This window comes from Mustela putorius, unplaced genomic scaffold (genome assembly GCF_011764305.1).
Source record: "Mustela putorius furo isolate JIRA1106 unplaced genomic scaffold, ASM1176430v1.1 tig00003853_pilon_pilon_pilon, whole genome shotgun sequence".
Taxonomy (NCBI): Eukaryota; Metazoa; Chordata; class Mammalia; order Carnivora; family Mustelidae; genus Mustela; species Mustela putorius.
Genome location: NW_025422005.1, coordinates 57,702,114 through 57,721,128, shown reverse-complemented (window position 1 = coordinate 57,721,128; position 19,015 = coordinate 57,702,114). Strand labels below are relative to the sequence as shown.

The 19,015-nt window shown below is 37.1% G+C and overlaps 1 protein-coding gene across 1 annotated transcript in view; it reads left to right on the top strand.

Moving 5' to 3' along the window:
- Positions 1 to 1,604: 1,604 nt before the first annotated feature.
- Positions 1,605 to 19,015, top strand: part of ANKRD13C (ankyrin repeat domain 13C) — a 97,626-nt gene continuing 80,215 nt past the window's right edge. The window contains exon 1 of the mRNA XM_004763008.3: positions 1,605 to 2,524. Coding sequence (XP_004763065.1) covers positions 2,080 to 2,524 — 445 coding nt within the window. The 5' untranslated portion in view covers positions 1,605 to 2,079. The remainder of the gene's footprint in view (positions 2,525 to 19,015) is intronic.

Genomic DNA, 19,015 nt, shown 5'->3' with positions numbered 1-19,015 from the left:
GTGGGGCTCAATCCCAGGACCCTGTGGTCATGACCTGAGCGGAAGGCAGAAGCTTTAACCCACTGAGCCACCCAGGAACCCCCATATACTTTTCTAAAGTATGGGAGAGTGAGTGACTTTTCCAAAAGATGAATGTCCTCATGCTATTTCCCTATTCAACATCCCCCATTTCTTGTGGGATAAAGTCTAAACTTTTAACATGATCTGGCCGTTTCCTATCTCTCTAGCTCTAGAATAATAAGGCTGGATTGTGCTACATTCCAGCTTTGAAGCATTAGGGTGGTTTTTCAACTGTCAAGTGAAGATTAAAAATAATATCACCTGCACCTGTACCCCTGGGGATAAAAATATATGTTTATAAAAAATAAAAAATTAAAAAAAAAAATAAAAAATAAAAATAAAAAAAAATAAAAAACTAAAAAAAAAAAAAAAATAATATCACCTGCAGATAACAGCATATAAAATGCCAAGCATACTACTTGCCTTAGAATTAATAAATATTGGCTATCGTGGAACAAAATAATGTTTTTGTATGCATGTGTTCAGTCTCTTGGTTTCTGAGTAGGATTCTTTGAGGTTCTGGTTATGCAATGCTTGATCATAATTGGAACAACCCTCACTTCCCACAAAAGGAGAAGGAAAAGAAGGAGAAGGAAGAGGAGGAGGGGGAGGAGGAGAGGGAGGAGGGGGAGGAGGAGGAGAAGGAGGAGGAGAAGGAGAAGAAGAAGAATGGGCGGAAACAGTTCGATTTGAATAGATTTGAAAAGATGGGAAATGAAAACCTGAGTGGCGAGGAAGGATGAAGAGAGGACAGTTCCCACAAGTTATTTATTTGCAGGGGAATGGAGTTGACAATAAAGTTTAAGAAGCGATTTGAGAGAAGCTACTGTTAGTGTAAATGGGACTTTGGAGAGATAAGTGGGTGAAGGCAGACTTCTAGGATGCTTCGCTAACCCTCCTCCCTTCTAGCTCCCCACAGCTTTAGTTATTTGGTCGAAATTTTAGGGGTTTTAGATTTAGGCTTCTTAAGAATTTGACAATGGGTGGAATTTGGCCAGGAACTAGCCCAGTGACATCCCCGTCACACAGTTATTATATGCCATTCTTTAGCGTCCATTCCCTTACCTGAAACTCTGACACCTGCTTGAAATTCATTTCTCTAAAATTTGAGTGACCTCCCGTCTTTCCGTTTGCTGAATAGCCTGTTTTCCAAGGTTAGCTCCTAATCTACGGTGACTTTTAGGACTAAAATTTGTCTTCTTTTTTTTTTTTTTTTTGGTGCAATCCAGTTCCCCATATATTCGTCGCGCGGTGAACTACTGTACCCAACTGTTTTGTCTTTCCTCCTCTGCTGAGCTCTTTGGAGCCAGGAGTGGCGTTTAAAAAATTTTACTAGCTCGGTATACGGCACAAAGTAGATGCTTAGTAAATGTTTACTGAACGAGTGTCTTGTGCATGATCTCACTGACATCATATCCTGTGTGCCGTGGCGTCAGTTTGCATTACTCTGCGGGAGGCCCAGATGTCCGAGGGTTTAAGTCATCGTTTATAACGCGCACCGAATATCTCAAACACAGGTTAAAGGTCTCAGACTGCACCGAAGAAGCGCGGCCCCCGCTGGCGGTCGGATTCTCAGCTTGGGGCGGAAACACGCTGCCTGGGAGGCGCCGGCGCTGGGCTCTGCTCGGCGAGGGGAAGGTGCAAGGGAGGGAGCGGGTACCTCACTTATCGCGGTGTTTCCGCCCTCCTCCCGAGGGAGCTCTCGCGAGAGAAGTCAGGGTAAGATGGCCGTGCCCTGTTTTTCGGTGTGAGGCAGGCGGCTGCGGCAGCAGGGACAGGGATCCTGGTGTCGTGGGCACCTGAGCTCTAGCTCCCCCCAGCGAGCGCGCGTCCCTTAGTGCCTAGGCGAGAGCCGGCTCTTCCGCCAGGAGATGCGTTTGTCCCAGGCTCGGGGGAGCGCTGAGAGTACATGCTGCGCTGGAGGCGCCTGGCCACCGCTCTAATAGCCTTGCGCCGCCGCAGCGCTACCTCTGTCGCGGGCGGTGAGCCTCCCGGATACCCTCTCTGCCCCTGGCGGCGATGACCGGGGAGAAGATCCGCTCACTGCGGAGAGATCACAAGCCCAGCAAAGAAGAGGGGGACCTGCTGGAGCCCGGGGATGAGGAAGCGGCGGCTACCCTCGGCGGCACCTTCACGGGAGGCAGGCTTGGGACAGGCGGCAGGGGCAAGGGCAGCAAAGCCTGTCATAAGATCTTCAGTAACCATCACCACCGGCTGCAGCTGAAGACCGCTCCGGCCTCCTCCAATCCCCCTGGCGTCCCGGCCCTGCCGCTGCACGGTTCCTCCGTGACTACCACCACCCAGTCCCCGGCTCTTCTAGCGGGCACCAACCCCATTGCTGTCGTCGCAGATGGAGGCAGTTGCCCCGCACACTACCCGGTACACGAGTGCGTCTTCAAGGGGGATGTGAGGAGACTGTCGTCTCTCATCCGCACGCACAATATCGGACAGAAAGATAATCACGGTGAGGAGTGCTCGTCCCTCTCCACCTTTCCCTTCCCGAACCCAGGGTGTGCCTCCCCAGGCCAATGGAATTCTAGGCTTCTCTCCAACGATCTTTCTTTCCTCTCCTTTGCCCATCACCCGGGCCAAATGCCTGTAAATCATGACCGTTTCAGTAATAGCATGCCAGTGGTCAGGGGATTGGTTCTTGTGGGTGCAAAGGAATGTTTCCTCTTTGCCCACTTCAGAGTTTCCTTTCAGAAGCTGTTTTATCTTTGAGTCAGGCCTTCAATGTATTGGTTTTTGACAAATTTTAAATAGTCTCTTATCCAACCTGCCCTTCTTCCTTTGTTTGTGCAACTGTTTCTTTTCTTTCTCTCCTCGTCTCCCACCTTGGGATTTCGAATTTTGAACGTGTAAATGGCCCACCTCCCTTCATTACTTAGGTACAGATCCAACTTGACTGCAACTGGTTGTTGTGATTTCTACCTGCCATCAGGTTCTGTGTTTCTATTTCTCTGCTTTCATGAAACTTAGTTTGATACAAAGTGTCTACACTTTGCATTTAAGATAGAATGTAGAATGCCTTGGTTTCTGAAAGCCCCACAGTAGAAATTTGTTGGCATTTGATACCTAGAGCAAGTAAAAAGTGACTAGAGCAGCCAAAATTTTGTTGGAGTAGAGTTTTTGAGTGTTTTGTTTGTTTTATGTAATTGCTAACAATAATGTTTTATCTTGACTGTGACTAAAAATAGTTACTATGATTTTTCATAGTAACTTCATCATAGCCTATATGACAAAATAGAGTATCATTTATTATTCAAGGACTGTATTTCTACTTTCTACCTTAACTCATTAGCTGATTTTTTTTGGTTTCTTTTGTTTTAAAAACATTATATGATTGAGTTGATTTATAAGCAACAGTACATTTATTAATGAAAATGAAACACTGATATTTTCAACATTTAATAAGCCATTTTAAATTGGGTAGTTGACAAATATTGTTGCTAGCTCTGCTTTTAACTGAACATGACTGTTGTATACATTCAATTAAAACACACTCAACTCTGCTCAAAATAATATAACACATTAATGAAATGCTTGCCTGAGGAATAAACTCCCTTAATTCCACTGGACTCCAGGCTTCTTATCTAAAATTAGGGCAAAAATGGAGATTAAAAAAAAAGAATAAGATTTTTCTTAGTGGTTTTATAATTTTCTAACAACTGCACTTGTATCTGAATTTAAAATATTGTAATATTACTGTCATTTATCATAATTCAAATCCACAAAAAAGTACCTAAAAGCTGCACCCAGTTTTTCATTCCTACACTTATTTAATCATTTTACTGTTGTTACAACAAGCGTAATAATTGTTTGTTGATGAAAATTATATTCTGACACTTTGGGAAATATATTGTATTAGAAGGTGTGTTGTAGTTTCAGGCTATTCATCATTTATTAGGGAGTTTGAAGAATTGACCTTCATAGTAGGTGTATATTTATGTGTGTGTGTGTGTATATATATATATTTTTTCCATGGGCCCTTGAAATATTTGTGAAAATAGATGAAAGTTTCTTTTTGAGAGTTAATTTCCTTTGAAAGAAGAGCTAGTTGAATATGACTGACAAGTACGATAGGATAGTATTTTACAATTGATCCTCCTGGTTAATCACAGAAGGTACTGAATTACAGGATTATTGAGCTTCCATATTCTGTAATTCAACGTTAAGTAGTTGGTCTGTTAAAATACAAATTCTGTTCATAGTAACTAGAATCCTAAATCTCTTAAACTCTTGTCCTTCATCCCCTCAACTTCACTTTTTAAATTGCCTTGATATACCAAATATTTGTATGGTACTTGTATTTTTGGTGTTTCTGATGATTGTAACCAGTGGTTCACATACTTCTGGAAAGTGTAATTGTTTTTTCCCCTGAAATATATATTTTCATCTCTTGCTGTGAAGTCTCCTAGGAAGAGTAGCTTATATTTAATATGCTACTTCTTTAGTCCCTTTTCTTGGTAGCTGCATAATTTCCCCATTACATTACTTTTATTCCTGGTATTTTAACTAACCTGGATACTTTATTTAGGTTTTAAGGATATTTTTTCCTTCACATTACAGAAGATAAATGTCTTTAAAAGATAAATTTTAAGTCACCAAACAAATATAAGCTATATATTTTATTTGGATTGTTACAACGTGATAAGTGCATAGCATATTCATACACTCATATAGGTACATAGCAAAACCATACAGTCATACTGCATCATACCACATGGTTAGTTTTATATTCACCAAAGAGATTCCTTCTATAATGTGTTGATGATGATTATCATCATCATAAACACAATTTACTGAGAATGTCAGCACTATGTGGAATGTTATCTACATTATCACATTTTATTCTTACAATAGCCTTGCAAAGCAGATTGTTTTATCCGTATTTTAAAGGTGAGAAAAGTGAAACCTAGAGATGCAGGAAAACTTTGTTAAAGTTGCGTATTTGGTATAAATTGCAAAGCTGGGAACTGAACTAATAACTGGAACTCAAGTACGTGGTCAACCTCTGCAAATATGTCTATTAATTAGGACACACTGTCCTGCACAGAAGTAAATTCTAATGTGTAATATGGTAATTTACAACAAAGTTCTTTAATATATATTTTCTCATTTAGTCTTTATAGTATCCTTTTTTTTTTTTTAAGATTGAATTTTTTTATTTACAAGCAGGGGGAGCCGCAGACAGAGAGAGGATGGAGCAGGGAGCCTGATGTGGGGCTCTATCCCAGGACACTGGAATCATGTCCTGAACCAAAGGCAGACTTTTAACAGACTAAGCCACCCAGGTGCCCCTTTATAATAGCCTTATGGAGGGACGCCTGGGTGGCTTAGTCATTGGACATCTGCCTCGGCTCAGGTCATGATCCCAGGGTTCTGGGATCCAGCCCCACGTCTGGCACTGTTCAGCAGGACCTGCTTCTCCCTCTCCCTGCCGCTCTCCCTGCTTGTACTCTCTCTCTCTCTCTGTGTCAAATAAATAAAATCTTTTTTTTTTTTTTAATAGCCTTATGGAGAGTTTTTTTGCCATTGGACAACTTTCAGAGTTTTTCTGTAGAGCCCAAATCTCACACTTCTTTGTTCTGTTTCTTTTTTATGTAATGGCACAAATAAATGGGCTCCCTCATCCACATGATAGCCCTTTAGATATCTGACAAAAGTTGTCTTTTTTTTTTTTTTTTTAAAGATTTTATTTATTTGTCAGAGAGAGAGAAAGCACAAGCAGGCAAAGTGGCAGGTAGAAGCAGAGAGAGAAGCAGGCTCCCCTCTGAGCCAGGAGCCCGATGTCAGATGCAATCCCAGGACTCTGGGATCAAGACCTGAGCCGAAGGCAGCGGCTTGACCGACTGAGCCACCCAGGCATCCCAGCTATCACATTCTTACCTTTCGGTTAAACATTCCTGACTTCTCTGTCCATTCCTATTAACAGCATGGTTTTTAAAGTCCTTACATGGTCCCTGAAATAGTGAATACTATATAATCATGTTAAGTAAGTAAATGAAAATCCTATTCATCTTTTTAACAAAACTCAGTTTGTCAATTCTTCCCTTTGAGGATTGTGCTCTAGACTAACCTTACAAGTAAAGACAAAAAAGTAGACCCTATTGCTTTAAGCAATATATGTTTAGTAATGTGTACTACTAAAAAGCACACATTAAATAATACAGTGCAAGAGTATGTTAATTTTTTAATACTGCGTTTTCTCAAGTGATTAGCTATCTCTCCATTCTATCTCTTCTTGAAGGTTTTTTTTTTTTAGCCTAAAACAGGGCTTTATGTTTATTAAATTTTATCTTGTTAGTTTTGATCCTTTATTCTCTCTAGCTGGAAAGCTTATTGAACCTTAATTTGGTCACTGTTTAGCTCACTATTCATGAGCTCTTTGAGTTTCCAGTGATCTCTGATTTGATAAACGTTTTTTGGAGTGCGTATATAATGTGTACTTACAAATTACTGACTTGAATAGGAGCAAGGATCCAGCTTTTTCTTTTGTGGTAAAATGTTGGTTGAGTATGAATTGCCTTTTCTGAATCATCAGTTATTTTGAGGAATATTGTATTTGGATCCAAACATATCTTTGAAATATAAGTTAAATACAGTAATAGGTGTAACATCATGAATATACTGTTTTCAGATATGCCAAGTGATTATGACTCATTGTATATTCCGTAAAAGCATTTTTGGGGTGGGAGAAAAGATACATTACATTAAATGTACACAAATTTGTTAAATTTTACATTTTTAGTGTATTTGAGTTAATATACATTTTTCTTTAGTATAGACTTAAAGTTTAAGTCTAAGCCCTTTTTCACATTGTAAAAATTTTTCTGAATCACTTCTTGCCATTAGTAGTAAAAGTATCATGATGATATGCTTTTTTATTTTTTTATTTTTTTTTATTTTATTTATTTTATTTTATTATTTTTTTTTAAAGATTTTATTTATTTATTTGACAGAGAGAGAAATCACAAGTAGGCGGAGAGTCAGGCAGAGAGAGAGAGAGAAGCAGGCTCCCGCTGAGCAAAGAGCCCGATGTGGGGCTCGATCCCAGGACACTGAGATCATGACCTGAGCCGAAGGCAGCGGCTTAATCCACTGAGCCACCCAGGCGCCCCATGATATGCTTTTTTAAAAAATAAATAATGGTAATGAGTTTTACTTCTTTAGCACCTTTAGAATTGAAAATGCTTATGGAGCATACAGAACACTTTCTTGATTTTTGACTGTACTTCCTTTTTGTTAAACTTAAAAATTTTTTTTTCCCCTTGAGTTAAATATTCTTTGGGCACTTGTCAGAAAGTTTTAGGTACCAGAGTGATAAAAGTCCTTGATATGGGAATTGCTTAAACCAGCCTTTCCTAGATGTGAGAAATTTGTGATGTGAGATGTATTCTGACAGATTTGGCCGTTTCTACTGCCTTTAATGATATTGCATGGGATGTGACAAGCCATCTTCTCCATACAGTTAATTTTCATTTTTACTGAGAATTTGTGTAGCTATTTCACACAGTAATTAGAAATTTCAATTGTGAGTTTAATTTCAATTGAGGATATTGCTGCCAATGTTGGTAACTCAAGGGAATGATAATGAAATGGTTAATATGTGTAGTCTCTCTGCCTGGTGGTGGTAGATTTCTTCAGAGAGGGATTTTAAAACATCTTAATTTCAGAATGATTAAAAATGTATGTTTGAGAGTTGAGGCAATAGGATAATCTGTTTGGTGCCTATGTGGTAGGTTTATTTTGGCTTATTCTATATACATCTTTAAATTTCCTTCTGATATTTTCTTCTTTGTGTTTGACCCTAAAATCTTTATGATGGGTGATTTAAGAAAATAATGCACCTTACGTCTGTTTGAGAAGTGACTATGAAGTTACAGTTTGCATGCCCCAAAAAAATCTTGAATTAAGCCTTAGGTGAACAGTTTTAGCTAAGAAAGTTAAAATAATGGTACATCTTTAAAAGAACAGTTATAGTTTTATATTTTTTCCCTCATGTTATGTGGTCTTCTCTGGACTTTGTTTTTGAAAGGTAGACCTCAGTTTGTCTTAGAAAAAAAGTGAAGTAGTTTTTGGGGTGTAAGATAATCCATTAAAGTGTCCTGCACCCTCACTTGGAATGAGGGTGGTTTGGCAGTGAAATCTGTCACTTTATTGATCTATCAGGGTTGATTCAGTTAATCTCTATGACAACGTGAATATGACCTTCCTCTCACCTCTTCTTCCAGGTGCATCTCCTAGCATGTGCATGTACTTGGGTTAAGTGGACATGTTTCTTGATGGCATCATATAAGTATTAGAATGTGACTTCACACTTAGAATTGGGATGTGAACACATCTGCAAAGCTACCTCTTAAGAAGGTGGGGGGAATCCTCTTTCCTGCACTGGGGAATCTCTCCTTTCCTTTACTGAGCTGTAATAGGAGCAGTAATTCTGACCTTTCAACTTTGCCAAAAAAAGAAAGCAGAAGTGAGCAGTTATTGATCATGTTGTGTTCTTTGCAGCCTCAATAAGGCAGGAGAATTCTGGAGGACTCCTGGAAAAACAGAATTCTAGGCAGTCTTTCCCTAGTTAATGTCATTCTTGAGTCATAGAAATCTAATGCAGAGTATAGTGTAATAGGATGCTTTGGGTTCTAGAAAATGAGCATAGTTCCTTAAAAATTGACCGGGAGCTGGGCAGACAAATATGTTCCTGTTCACGTTCTATTTATTTCACTGGGGGATAGATGGAAGATCAGTTTTAGAGTACTACTGAGGCATGTAAAATGGGGTAGGAAAAAGAGAAAAGGTCTTTTTCCTGTCTGAAAATTATGAATGGTGTTTGTTACCAGGATATATGAGGTTTAACTTTGTGGCTTAGTTGAACTTCATCTGTTTTTGTGCCTGTTACTCTTGTTGAAATCCCAGAGATAATCTGCAAAACTAGAAAGCTGTCTCTGTATTTGGAATTAGATCTAGCTTTGAGACTATGGTTCTCTACGAACTAGTTTTTATGAAATTATACTATTTACTTAAGCACTGAAGTAGGTAGATATAATAATATCTTTCTTGTGGGGCATTATAGTCTCAAGTGGGAGACTGCACTTAAAACTATTTTCAAAGACTAATATGATAGTAATATCCATTGATACCAATAATTTACTCTCACTTGTGGTGTTAAGTGCTTTTTGGCAGAAGACATTTTTGTTCTGGAGGTTTAGATAGTACTTTAGGTAAAGTTTTATCTGGTACTTGAATGTATACTGCCTATCAGAGTACTGAAGAATTAGGTTTATTTGACTCTCTTACAAGTCATCTTTAATCTGCTGGTATAACTTGGTTTAGTATATTTGGATTCTTGGCTGTAGATATTTATCAGGCATGTTAACACACGTGTTCTCTTACTCAGCACTGTACTGAATTCTATAAAACCACCTATGCTGTGTTGAATATCCTCTTAAGTGTATATATCCTTTGGTTGACTTTCATAAAGAATCATGTGGAGACCTGCATTGTTCTGGGATGGAATGCTTTTTGGAGAGTAAAAACAGATTTTAACACTACTCTAATGGTTCTTTATATATTTTTTTCTTTTCCTTTTTCACCCATTCCTTCATTTAACAGATATGTACTGAACTCCTAATATGTGACAGTGTTTTAGGTGTTGGGATTATAGCAGTGAACAAAGTGGCCAAAGTCCCTGCTCTCATGGAGCTTGCATTCTAATGGGGGAAGATAAATAATAAGCTAATAAGTATTTGATATGACTGATAATGATAAATATCTTGGAGTGAAATAAAGCAGGGTAAGGAGAGAGGGAGTGCTGGTGTACAGGGGAGGGGAAGTGCTAAGTATTTCAGTGAGGTCAGGGTCAGGGAAGACATCAGGAATAGGAGAAGTTTAGTTACTTAAAGAAAATTAAGGAGCAGATACTGGCAGAACAGAGTTTCAGACAGGGAAAAACAAATGTAAATGTACCATGTTCAAGGGTCAGAGGGAAGGTCAAGTTTGGTTCAAGGGGAAGAGTGGTAGGAGATAGGAGATTTGAGAGGTAGCTGTAGGTATAAGCATGTGGAACTTTTGTAGACCATTTTTAAGGATTTTGGCTTTTACTCTGAGGAAAATAGAAAGCGAGGATTTTGAGCAGAGGAGTAATACGATCTGATTTTAGAAGACTCAATCTGGCTACTGTATGAAGCAGAAACTTGGATGGGCAAATGTCAGTTTAACATGCTGTAAAAGTGGGGGTAGCTTTGAAAATAATGAGAAGGTAGAGCTGGTTAGGAGTTTATGATGGATATAATATGTGTTTATGTGGGTTTTAATAGTATAATACTGTTTATGAGAGAAAATACAAAAATTCTCCTTTTTTACCGCTTGGATGGGACTTGAAGGTGTCTGTAGAAGCTGGAGCTATGTTGGTTCTAGTACTTAGAATGTCCTGTTTTCTCCCTAGTTAAGGGGTAGGTGAAATCAAAACTATTTTTGTGATAATATAAAGTCATTGCTTGCCTTTTTCACTATGCTGACATTTTTGCTGGTGGTACAAAACCAGTGGTGAGTAAAATTGTTGCAACCTGAGTACAAGTCTCCCAAATGACTAGTATTACTTGCTTATTTACTGCCACATACTTGTAGTAAAAGGAAAAAGCCAGTTTCACATGTCTTTGATGAAATTGTAGAAATGATTAATTTTATTAAGTCTTAATCTCAATTACTTACCTTTTTGATATTCTTTATGACATAATGTATATTTTGCATGATCTTCTTTTGCCTACTAAAGGGAAACAAGGGAAAACATTTGTATAGTTGTTTGAGTTGTAAGCCACAGTAGCAGCTTTTGTCATGGAACACCATTTTTACTTGAAAGAACAGCTTACAGGCAAACTATGGTTATTCCAATTTGGATACTTGGCAGGAATTTTCTGGAAAAAGAATGAAGAAGCCTGTGACTTCACAGAAAATAATTGGTAGTATTTATTACCAATTAAAAAATTCAAGCTTTGAATCAAAAATTAACATTTGGGAAATTTGTCTTTGTCACACTAATGTTGACAGCTTCTCTTACTAAGTTTGACAGCTTCCCAATATTTAAAGACTTCTCTGGTCAGATTGGTGATATTACCAAATGTGTGGTTTTTGTTTTTTTGGTATAGTGAAATGGGTTGACATTTGGAAGATCGGTATAACTCAGTCAGCTTATATTTTTCAAATGATCAGTACATGGTATTTTAAAATCATGCATCAGTAAAAGATCCATTTAAAGTTCAAGAGAAACCAGTGCATTTCAGTGTAACTCAATAGAAAAAGTTTATTGATAGGGTTTTAGATTTCACATTGCTGCTAACCTTTAAGAAATCACCACTTACTGGGGTGCCTGGATGGCTCAGTGGGTTAAAGCCTCTGCCTTTGGCTTGGGTCATGATCTGCGGGTCCTGGGATGGACGTAGGGCTTTTTGCTCAGCGGGGAGCCTGCTTCCCCACCCGCACCCCCCCCCCACCCCTCTGCCTACTTGTGATCTGTCAAATAAATAAATAAAATCTTAAAAAAAAAAATCACCACTTACTGAGTTCTGGTGTAGTAGCAAAGAATATAATTATTTAAGAAGTCTATTAAAATACTCTCTTTCTTTTCTTTTTTTTTTTTTAAGATTTTATCTATTTATTTGACAGAGTTCACAAGTAGGTAGAGGCAGGCAGAGAGGAGTTTGGGGGGCGGGGGGGAGCAGGCTTCCTGCTGAGCAGAGAGCCAGATGGAGGGCTTGATCCCAGGACTCTGGAACCAGGACCTGAACTGAAGGCAGAGGCTATAACCCACGGAGCCACCCAGGCACCCCACTCTTCTTTTTTTCAACTGCGTCTCTTCTGTATCTAGATTTTCTTCATATACTTCAAACCAAAGCAAAATTCACACAATTCAGTGCAGAAATAATTATAAAAATCTGGCTATTTATTTATTTTAATTTTTTAAGAGTTTAAAATAGCATATTCATCATTTATTTTCATTTTAGAAAACAATTATTTTTTCATAAATTTATATTGATATGTAATGGAGTGATTGTAAATGTAAAGTTAAAGTTTTATAACATTTAATTTTAATTACTAATATAAATATCAATAGATTTGTCCATATAAATAATCCATATAAAAGTTGTTTAATAATTATTAAGAGTATAAAACAGGTCTTGAGACCAAAATGTTTGAAAACAATTGGTCTGGTAAAAAGCATATAGATTTTAGAGTCATGACTCACACATTTCTAGATATATAGCTTTAGGAAATTACCTAACTAGTGTTAACTTTATTTTTCTTGCCCATGAAGTAGGAGTAATATTTGTCTCACGGTATTGGGCTAAGATAAGGTTTATAAAGTATATTGCATAGTGCTGGGCACATATAATGGATGCCCTTTTAATGGCTAGCCTTTTGTTTGGCAATTTGCATACTTTAGCACTGCAGTGGTCTTAATGTTACTGGAATGTTTTTTATTCATTTGGCAGAACAGAATTCAGTTTATTTACCAAATTAGAACCAAGGCATCTGATTTCAGATTTAACAGCTACATTGTGGAAAGTTGGCAGAAGGTTATTTTAAGTTTTTAGTATCTTTTATGTAACAAGTTAGCTGAAGCAGCAGGTTGAGGAAAGCTTTAGAAAGCTGAGGTTTAACTGGGACATTTGAGCCCTTAGTTTCATGGTATATTTGGCTAGTGAAGTAACTCCAGTGTTGGGAAGACGATGAGGATGAAGAAAATGATGATTTGCATTTAAAATATTGAAATCAAAGCATGATATTTGGTATCCTTAATTATATGTGTATTTCTGATTATGTATTTACCTGTAAAGTGAGAGGGATTGGATGATTGAGTACAAAGTCATTTCTAGTTCATAAATCTTTTGAAAATGTGATTAATTTTGACGTGTTACAGTAATTTTAGTTTGTTACTTCAGTGGGTACTGATGATTTACCCCCCCCCCCTTTTTTTCTTTCCAAATTTTAGTTTTTAGAAGGGGGTAGGGACAGAGGGAGAGGGAGAGAGAGAGAATCTAAAGCAGACTCCACACTGAGCACAGAGCCTGACTTGGGGCTCAATCTCACAGCCCTGAGATAATGACATGAGCTGAAATCAAGAGGCAGACCCTTAACTGACTGAACCACCCAGGCACCCCACCCTTTCATCTATATATTCCTTGATGGTTTAAGAAAACAGTAATAATTTAGGTATATAAAGGCCCACTTTATACCTAGTTTACCTAGGTACTCTATCTAGACTTTGGTGGATTCTCCTTAATTTGTGTAATTTTTTCAAAAGTTATTACATTCAAATGCTACAAAATTATAAAAAGATATAAACAATACATTATAAAAATAGTTTCCTTCCTGGTGCTCCTGGGTGGCTCATTGGTTAAGCTTCCAACTGTTGATCTTAGCTCAGATCTTATCTTAGGATCCTGAGTTCTGGTCCCCTTTTAAAAAAAGTTTACTCTCACTCATCTTTACCCACTCAGTTATCCTTCTTGAGAGCAACTGATGTTATCAGTTCCTTGTTTTCTTGTCACCATTGTGACCATTTAGAACATGGTCTTTTTTCCTTTTCTCCTGGAAGATAGAGAAATGAAGAAGGGTAACTATTACTACCTTTTCTAGTATTAAGGGAAAAAATGGGTATTCACAAATTTATATGTTTGGTTTTAAATGTCAGATTTATATCTCAATCTGGACTTCTCCCTGGAGTCCCCAGATTTTATAATCATCTCCACTTGGGAATCTCAGATATTTCAAAATTTGCTTGTTTAAAATGTTATTATTTTCTACCTTATCCTCTCCCATCTGGCCACCTAGTCATTTATTAAATCATATCATGAATTATCTGTTTGCTCAAGCCTCAGTCATTGGGATCATTTGTCTTACCTCCTTCTCCTAACCATACATATCTAACTAACAGGTTATTTTGAACACCCTACTTTCTGTCTCCACTGATTGGTCTCCACCGCCGCTTTGAGACCAGTTTTTATTATCTTTTCCCTGGAATACTGCACCAACTCATATCTAATTTCTGTGTGCCCCTCCATTCCATTCTGTATATGGTGATAAGGGTGATCTTGAAATGTAATTTGTATGATGTCATGTCCCTGTTTAGATGCTTTCTCCACTTAACAGTAAGCTCATATTTCTTTATTTTTAAAATATTTTATTTATATGACAGAGAGAGAGTATGTACAAGCAGGGAGGCCTGTAGGCAGAGGGAGAAGCAGACTTCCCGCTGAGCAAGAATTCCCAGGACCCTGAGACCATGACCTGAGCCAAAGACAGATACTTAACTGAGCCACCCAGGTGTCCCTAAGTTCATATTGCTTACCATAATTATGGAGACCTGCATGATCTGACCCTTGCCTGATTCTCTGATATAATCTTATACAAATCTCTTTTTTTTCTATGTTCTGGTCATACTTGTTTTCTTTCAGTTCCTTGAATCTGTCAAGTTATTTCTGTTCTCTGTGATGCCTTTCTTCTCATTCTTTGATTTCTTAGTTCTTATTCCTCTTTGAGAGCTCATTTTAAAAATTACCTCATAGAGGGATTTTCCTGCCTGAAGAATTAGGTTATGTCTTTCATTATTATTTTTGGTCTTAGCTTTTTGTTATTTTTCTGAATACTTGTCAGTCTATTTTGTTGCATTTTGTTTTTTTCTCTTTTGTGACTATAAGCTCTGTGAGAACAAGAATTATTTCTAGCTTCTTAATGGTTGAATCTTTAATATCTAGCACTATGCCTAGAACATAGAATGCTCAGTAAATATTTATTAAGTGAGAGTGAATGGGTTTTACCTCCAGGTAAAATTTTGGAAAAATAACAGAACGCTTGAACTTCTTTTTCAATTTTATATTAAAACACAATAATAACTCTAGAATCAAGTAAACTAGATTATGAGAGAAGATTTTAATAACAGTAATATGTGGTTATATATAGAAATTATATTGACTGACAGGTGTTCTCTCCTGGAAGCAATGCAGTATGACATGAAACCCTTACTGATTACAGCATGGGTCTATGAACACAATAAAAGAGCAAGATAGTTACAGTTATTGAATCACTATGTTATGCACCTGAAACTAATGTAACATTGTGTGTCAATTATACTTCAATAAAATTTTTGTTTTTAAAAAAGGGCAAGATAGTAAGTATAGGCTAAGCTTGCAGGTTGCATCTGTTGCATGAAAGCAGCCATCAGCCATGGATAAAAAATCAGCAAGTGGGGGCGCCTGGGTGGCTCAGTGGGTTAAGCCGCTGCCTTCGGCTCAGGTCATGATCTCGGAGTCCTGGGATCGAGTCCCGCATCGGGCTCTCTGCTCGGCAGAGAGCCTGCTTCCCTCTCTCTCTCTCTCTGGCTGCCTCTCTGTCTACTTGTGATTTCTCTCTGTCAAGTTAATAAATAAAATCTTTAAAAAAAAAAAAAAAATCAGCAAGTGGTTACATTTTGTCAAACCTTATTTATGTCACATCCCTGAATTGGAGGATGAGAATGTGCCTGATATGGGAAACAGAAGGGTGCCTGGGTGGTTCAGTGTTTGGGTGTCAGACTCTTAGTTTCAGCTTGGGTCATGATCTCAGGGTGATGGGTTCAAGCCTCACATCAGGCTCTGTACTGGGCATGGAACCTGCTTGGGATTCTCTCTCTCTCTGGCCTCCCCATCCCTTTCACCCTCTCTCTTTCTCTCTCTAAAAGATATATGGGAAACAGATGGCAGGAGCAAGTTTGTGCCCTGCAGCAAGCCTACCCCTTCCTTTTGCCTTTGTTTATTGTTGTCCTTAGGATTATAGCAGTAGGGAAAAAAATTACGCTATTTCTAGTACTTTATTGAATAGAAAAATTCATACCAAACAAGCAAGTGGGCAAGAAAGCCTTTTTAGTACACAGCTAGACTAACCTGGGTGATGATTTTTTAAAATTAAAAAAATTTTTTTTAGTAATCTCTGTACCCAGTGTGAGGCTTGAACTCACATCCTTGAGATCAAGAGTCAGATGCTCTTCTGACTGAGAGACCCAGATGCCACTACCTGGGTGATGATTATTAAGGCAAAATAAGATGTCCGGTACAAAGGCTTTTTTTAAGGAAGAAATCATTAGGAACATGAATAAATATTTGCTGCAATTCTAGCAACTTTACTTATCCCCCACTTATCTTCCATTTATTTATTTTAAATGACTTTATTGTGATATAATTCACATACCATACATTTGATTCTTTTAAACTGTACAGTTAAAAGACTTTTGGTGTATTCAAAGTTGTGTAACCATCACCACAATTTAAACAGAAATCCTGTACCCTTTACCTTTCACTTCCAACCCCTCCCACCATTTCCCTTAGCCCTAGATAGCCACTAATCTACTTTCTCTATAGATCTAATTATTCTAGACATTTCATGTACGTGAGATAAAACAATATGTGGTCTTTATGCCTGGCTTCTTTCACTTAGCGCATTGTTTTCAAGGTTCATCCCTGTTGTAACATATATCAAAATTTCATTCCTTTCTATTGCCAAATAATATTCCATTCCATTTTATTTATATATTCACCAATTAATGGACATTTGTGTTGTTTCTACTTTTTGGTATTATGAATAATGCTGTTATGAACATTTGTATGTAAGTTTTTGTGTGGACATGTTTTATTTTGGGGGGTATATACCTTCTGTTGGATTGTGTGGCAACTCTTGTGTTTACCATTTTGAGGAACTGCCACACTCTCTTCCAAAGTGGCTACAGTATTTTACTTTATATGAGGTTATTTCCCTTCTCTTCTTTGCCAACACTTGTGTTCTTTTTTATTATAGCTATCCTAGTGAATATGAAGTGGTATCTAATTGTGGTTTTGACTTGTATTTCCTAATGGCTAATGATTTTGAGCATCTTTTCATGTACTTATTGGCCATTTGTTTATCTTTTTTAGAGAAGAAGCTATTCAGATCCTTTCCTATTTTAAAATTGGGACTTTTAATATTATTTTGTTGTGAGAGCTCTTTATATATTCTGGATATTATTACACATATAATTTGCAAAATATTTTCCCCTCAGAGTTGTCTTTTCACTTTCCTTAAATGCAGCACATTTTAATTTTGATGAAGGTCAGTTTATTTTTGCTTTCATGCTTCTGTGCTGTGTTTTTGGTGTATCTGAGAAATTGTTACCTAATCTGAGGTCACAAAGATTTCCTCATTTTTCCCCCCCAAGAGTTTTATAGTTTTAGCTCAGACATTTAGGTCCATGGTTTATATTGAATTAATTTTTGTGTGTAAAATGATTGATCCATTAATATACAGATCTGTCTTTATACAAGACAGATCTGTCTTTATACAAGACAGATCTGTCTTTATAAAGATCTGTCTCTATACTGTGTTGATTACTATGGTTTTGTACTAAGTTTTGAAATTGGGTGGTGTAAATCTTTCCACTCTGATGTTCTCTTTCAATTTAGATTGGGTACTTTGAATTTTTATATGAATTTTAGGCTCAACTTGTTATTGTCTTCAAAAAAGCCAGGTGGGGTTTTTTGAAGGAGACCATTTTGAAATTATAGACCATTAGGTCATCTTACCAATGTTGAATCCATGAACTCAGATGTCTTTCTGTTTATTCAGGTATTATTTAATTTCTTTCAATGCTGTTTTGTAGTTTTAGGAGTATGTCTTGCACCATTTTCCTTCTCTTTGATTCCCATGCAGCAGCTGTCTCTCAACTCTTTGATTCGCTTTGTTTTATCTAGGGTATTAGAATAGAGTCTCAGAGGAAAATGCTTAAATATCAGCTTATTCTTTCAGCTTCAGAGTTTAGAAGGGGTTTCTGCTGTTCATTTTTTGAACAAATTGAGAGGAAAGTGGGGGCTGATTGTCCTTTCCCATACTAGAGTTGAATAAATCTTCATTTCAGGATGGATGAGCAGAAAAAAAGTCATTTGATGGTCTTTGAAAAATAATTCATTATAAAAGATGTATCATTATAAATATCCTGAAGATACTGTTAAATAAAGTCTTGACAATATAGAAAATTGGATGAAAGATGTAAAAAATCAATTTGAAAACAAAGATTAGAGGAAAAGGAGAAAAATATAAAGAATGAGGGATAAACAGTAGATTTCACGTTATGAGTAGTATGTATTTCCAGAGAATAAAATAGAATAAATAAATCAGAAGCAGTACTCAAAGCTATAAGTAGGGAAGAAAACATTTTTGATCTAAAATTGGTTCAGACTCCAAAGTCAGAGCTCATACTGTGTTCCAGGGAGAGTCAATGAAAAGAGATTCTTCATATTTTGGTGATATTTTGAAATTTAATGTAGAATTCTACACATATACAAGTAAAGAGCATAGATTGCTATTGAACAAATGAATATTAATTTGCCTCAGACCTCTCCAATATTAGAACATGCTTGCTATTAATATCTTCCAACTGTAGAATTCTTTCTAGGCAGGTATTCATTTGTGGAAACAACAATGTTCTAGAAAATAGAGTAACTACCATGCTGTCATTCCTGAAAAGTATTATTCAAAGAAGTATCCCAGCTCATAAGAGATGAATTTACATGATTAATACAATAAAAGAGAAGTTGAATCAGAAAAGGGTTGATAATGAACATTGAAACCAGTTAAATATACCATACATGAAGTCTAATAATCATAGCAAATATGATTACAATCTTGAGAGTTAATTTCCAAAAAAAATCTTTCGATTCAAAATTTAGAAGACATGCACATATTCTATAAAGGGTAAGAAAAAGGTTTATAACTACTCATTAAATTAATGAAACAAAAATGGAGATGAGAAATAAAAGTGTGGACTTTCTCATTTTTTGTTAAAGGGAATTGGGGTGCCTGGGTGGCTCAGTTGGTTAAGCATCTGACTCATGATTTCAGCTCAAACCGTGATCTCAGGGTCATTAGATCGAGCCCCACATTGGGTTCCATGCTC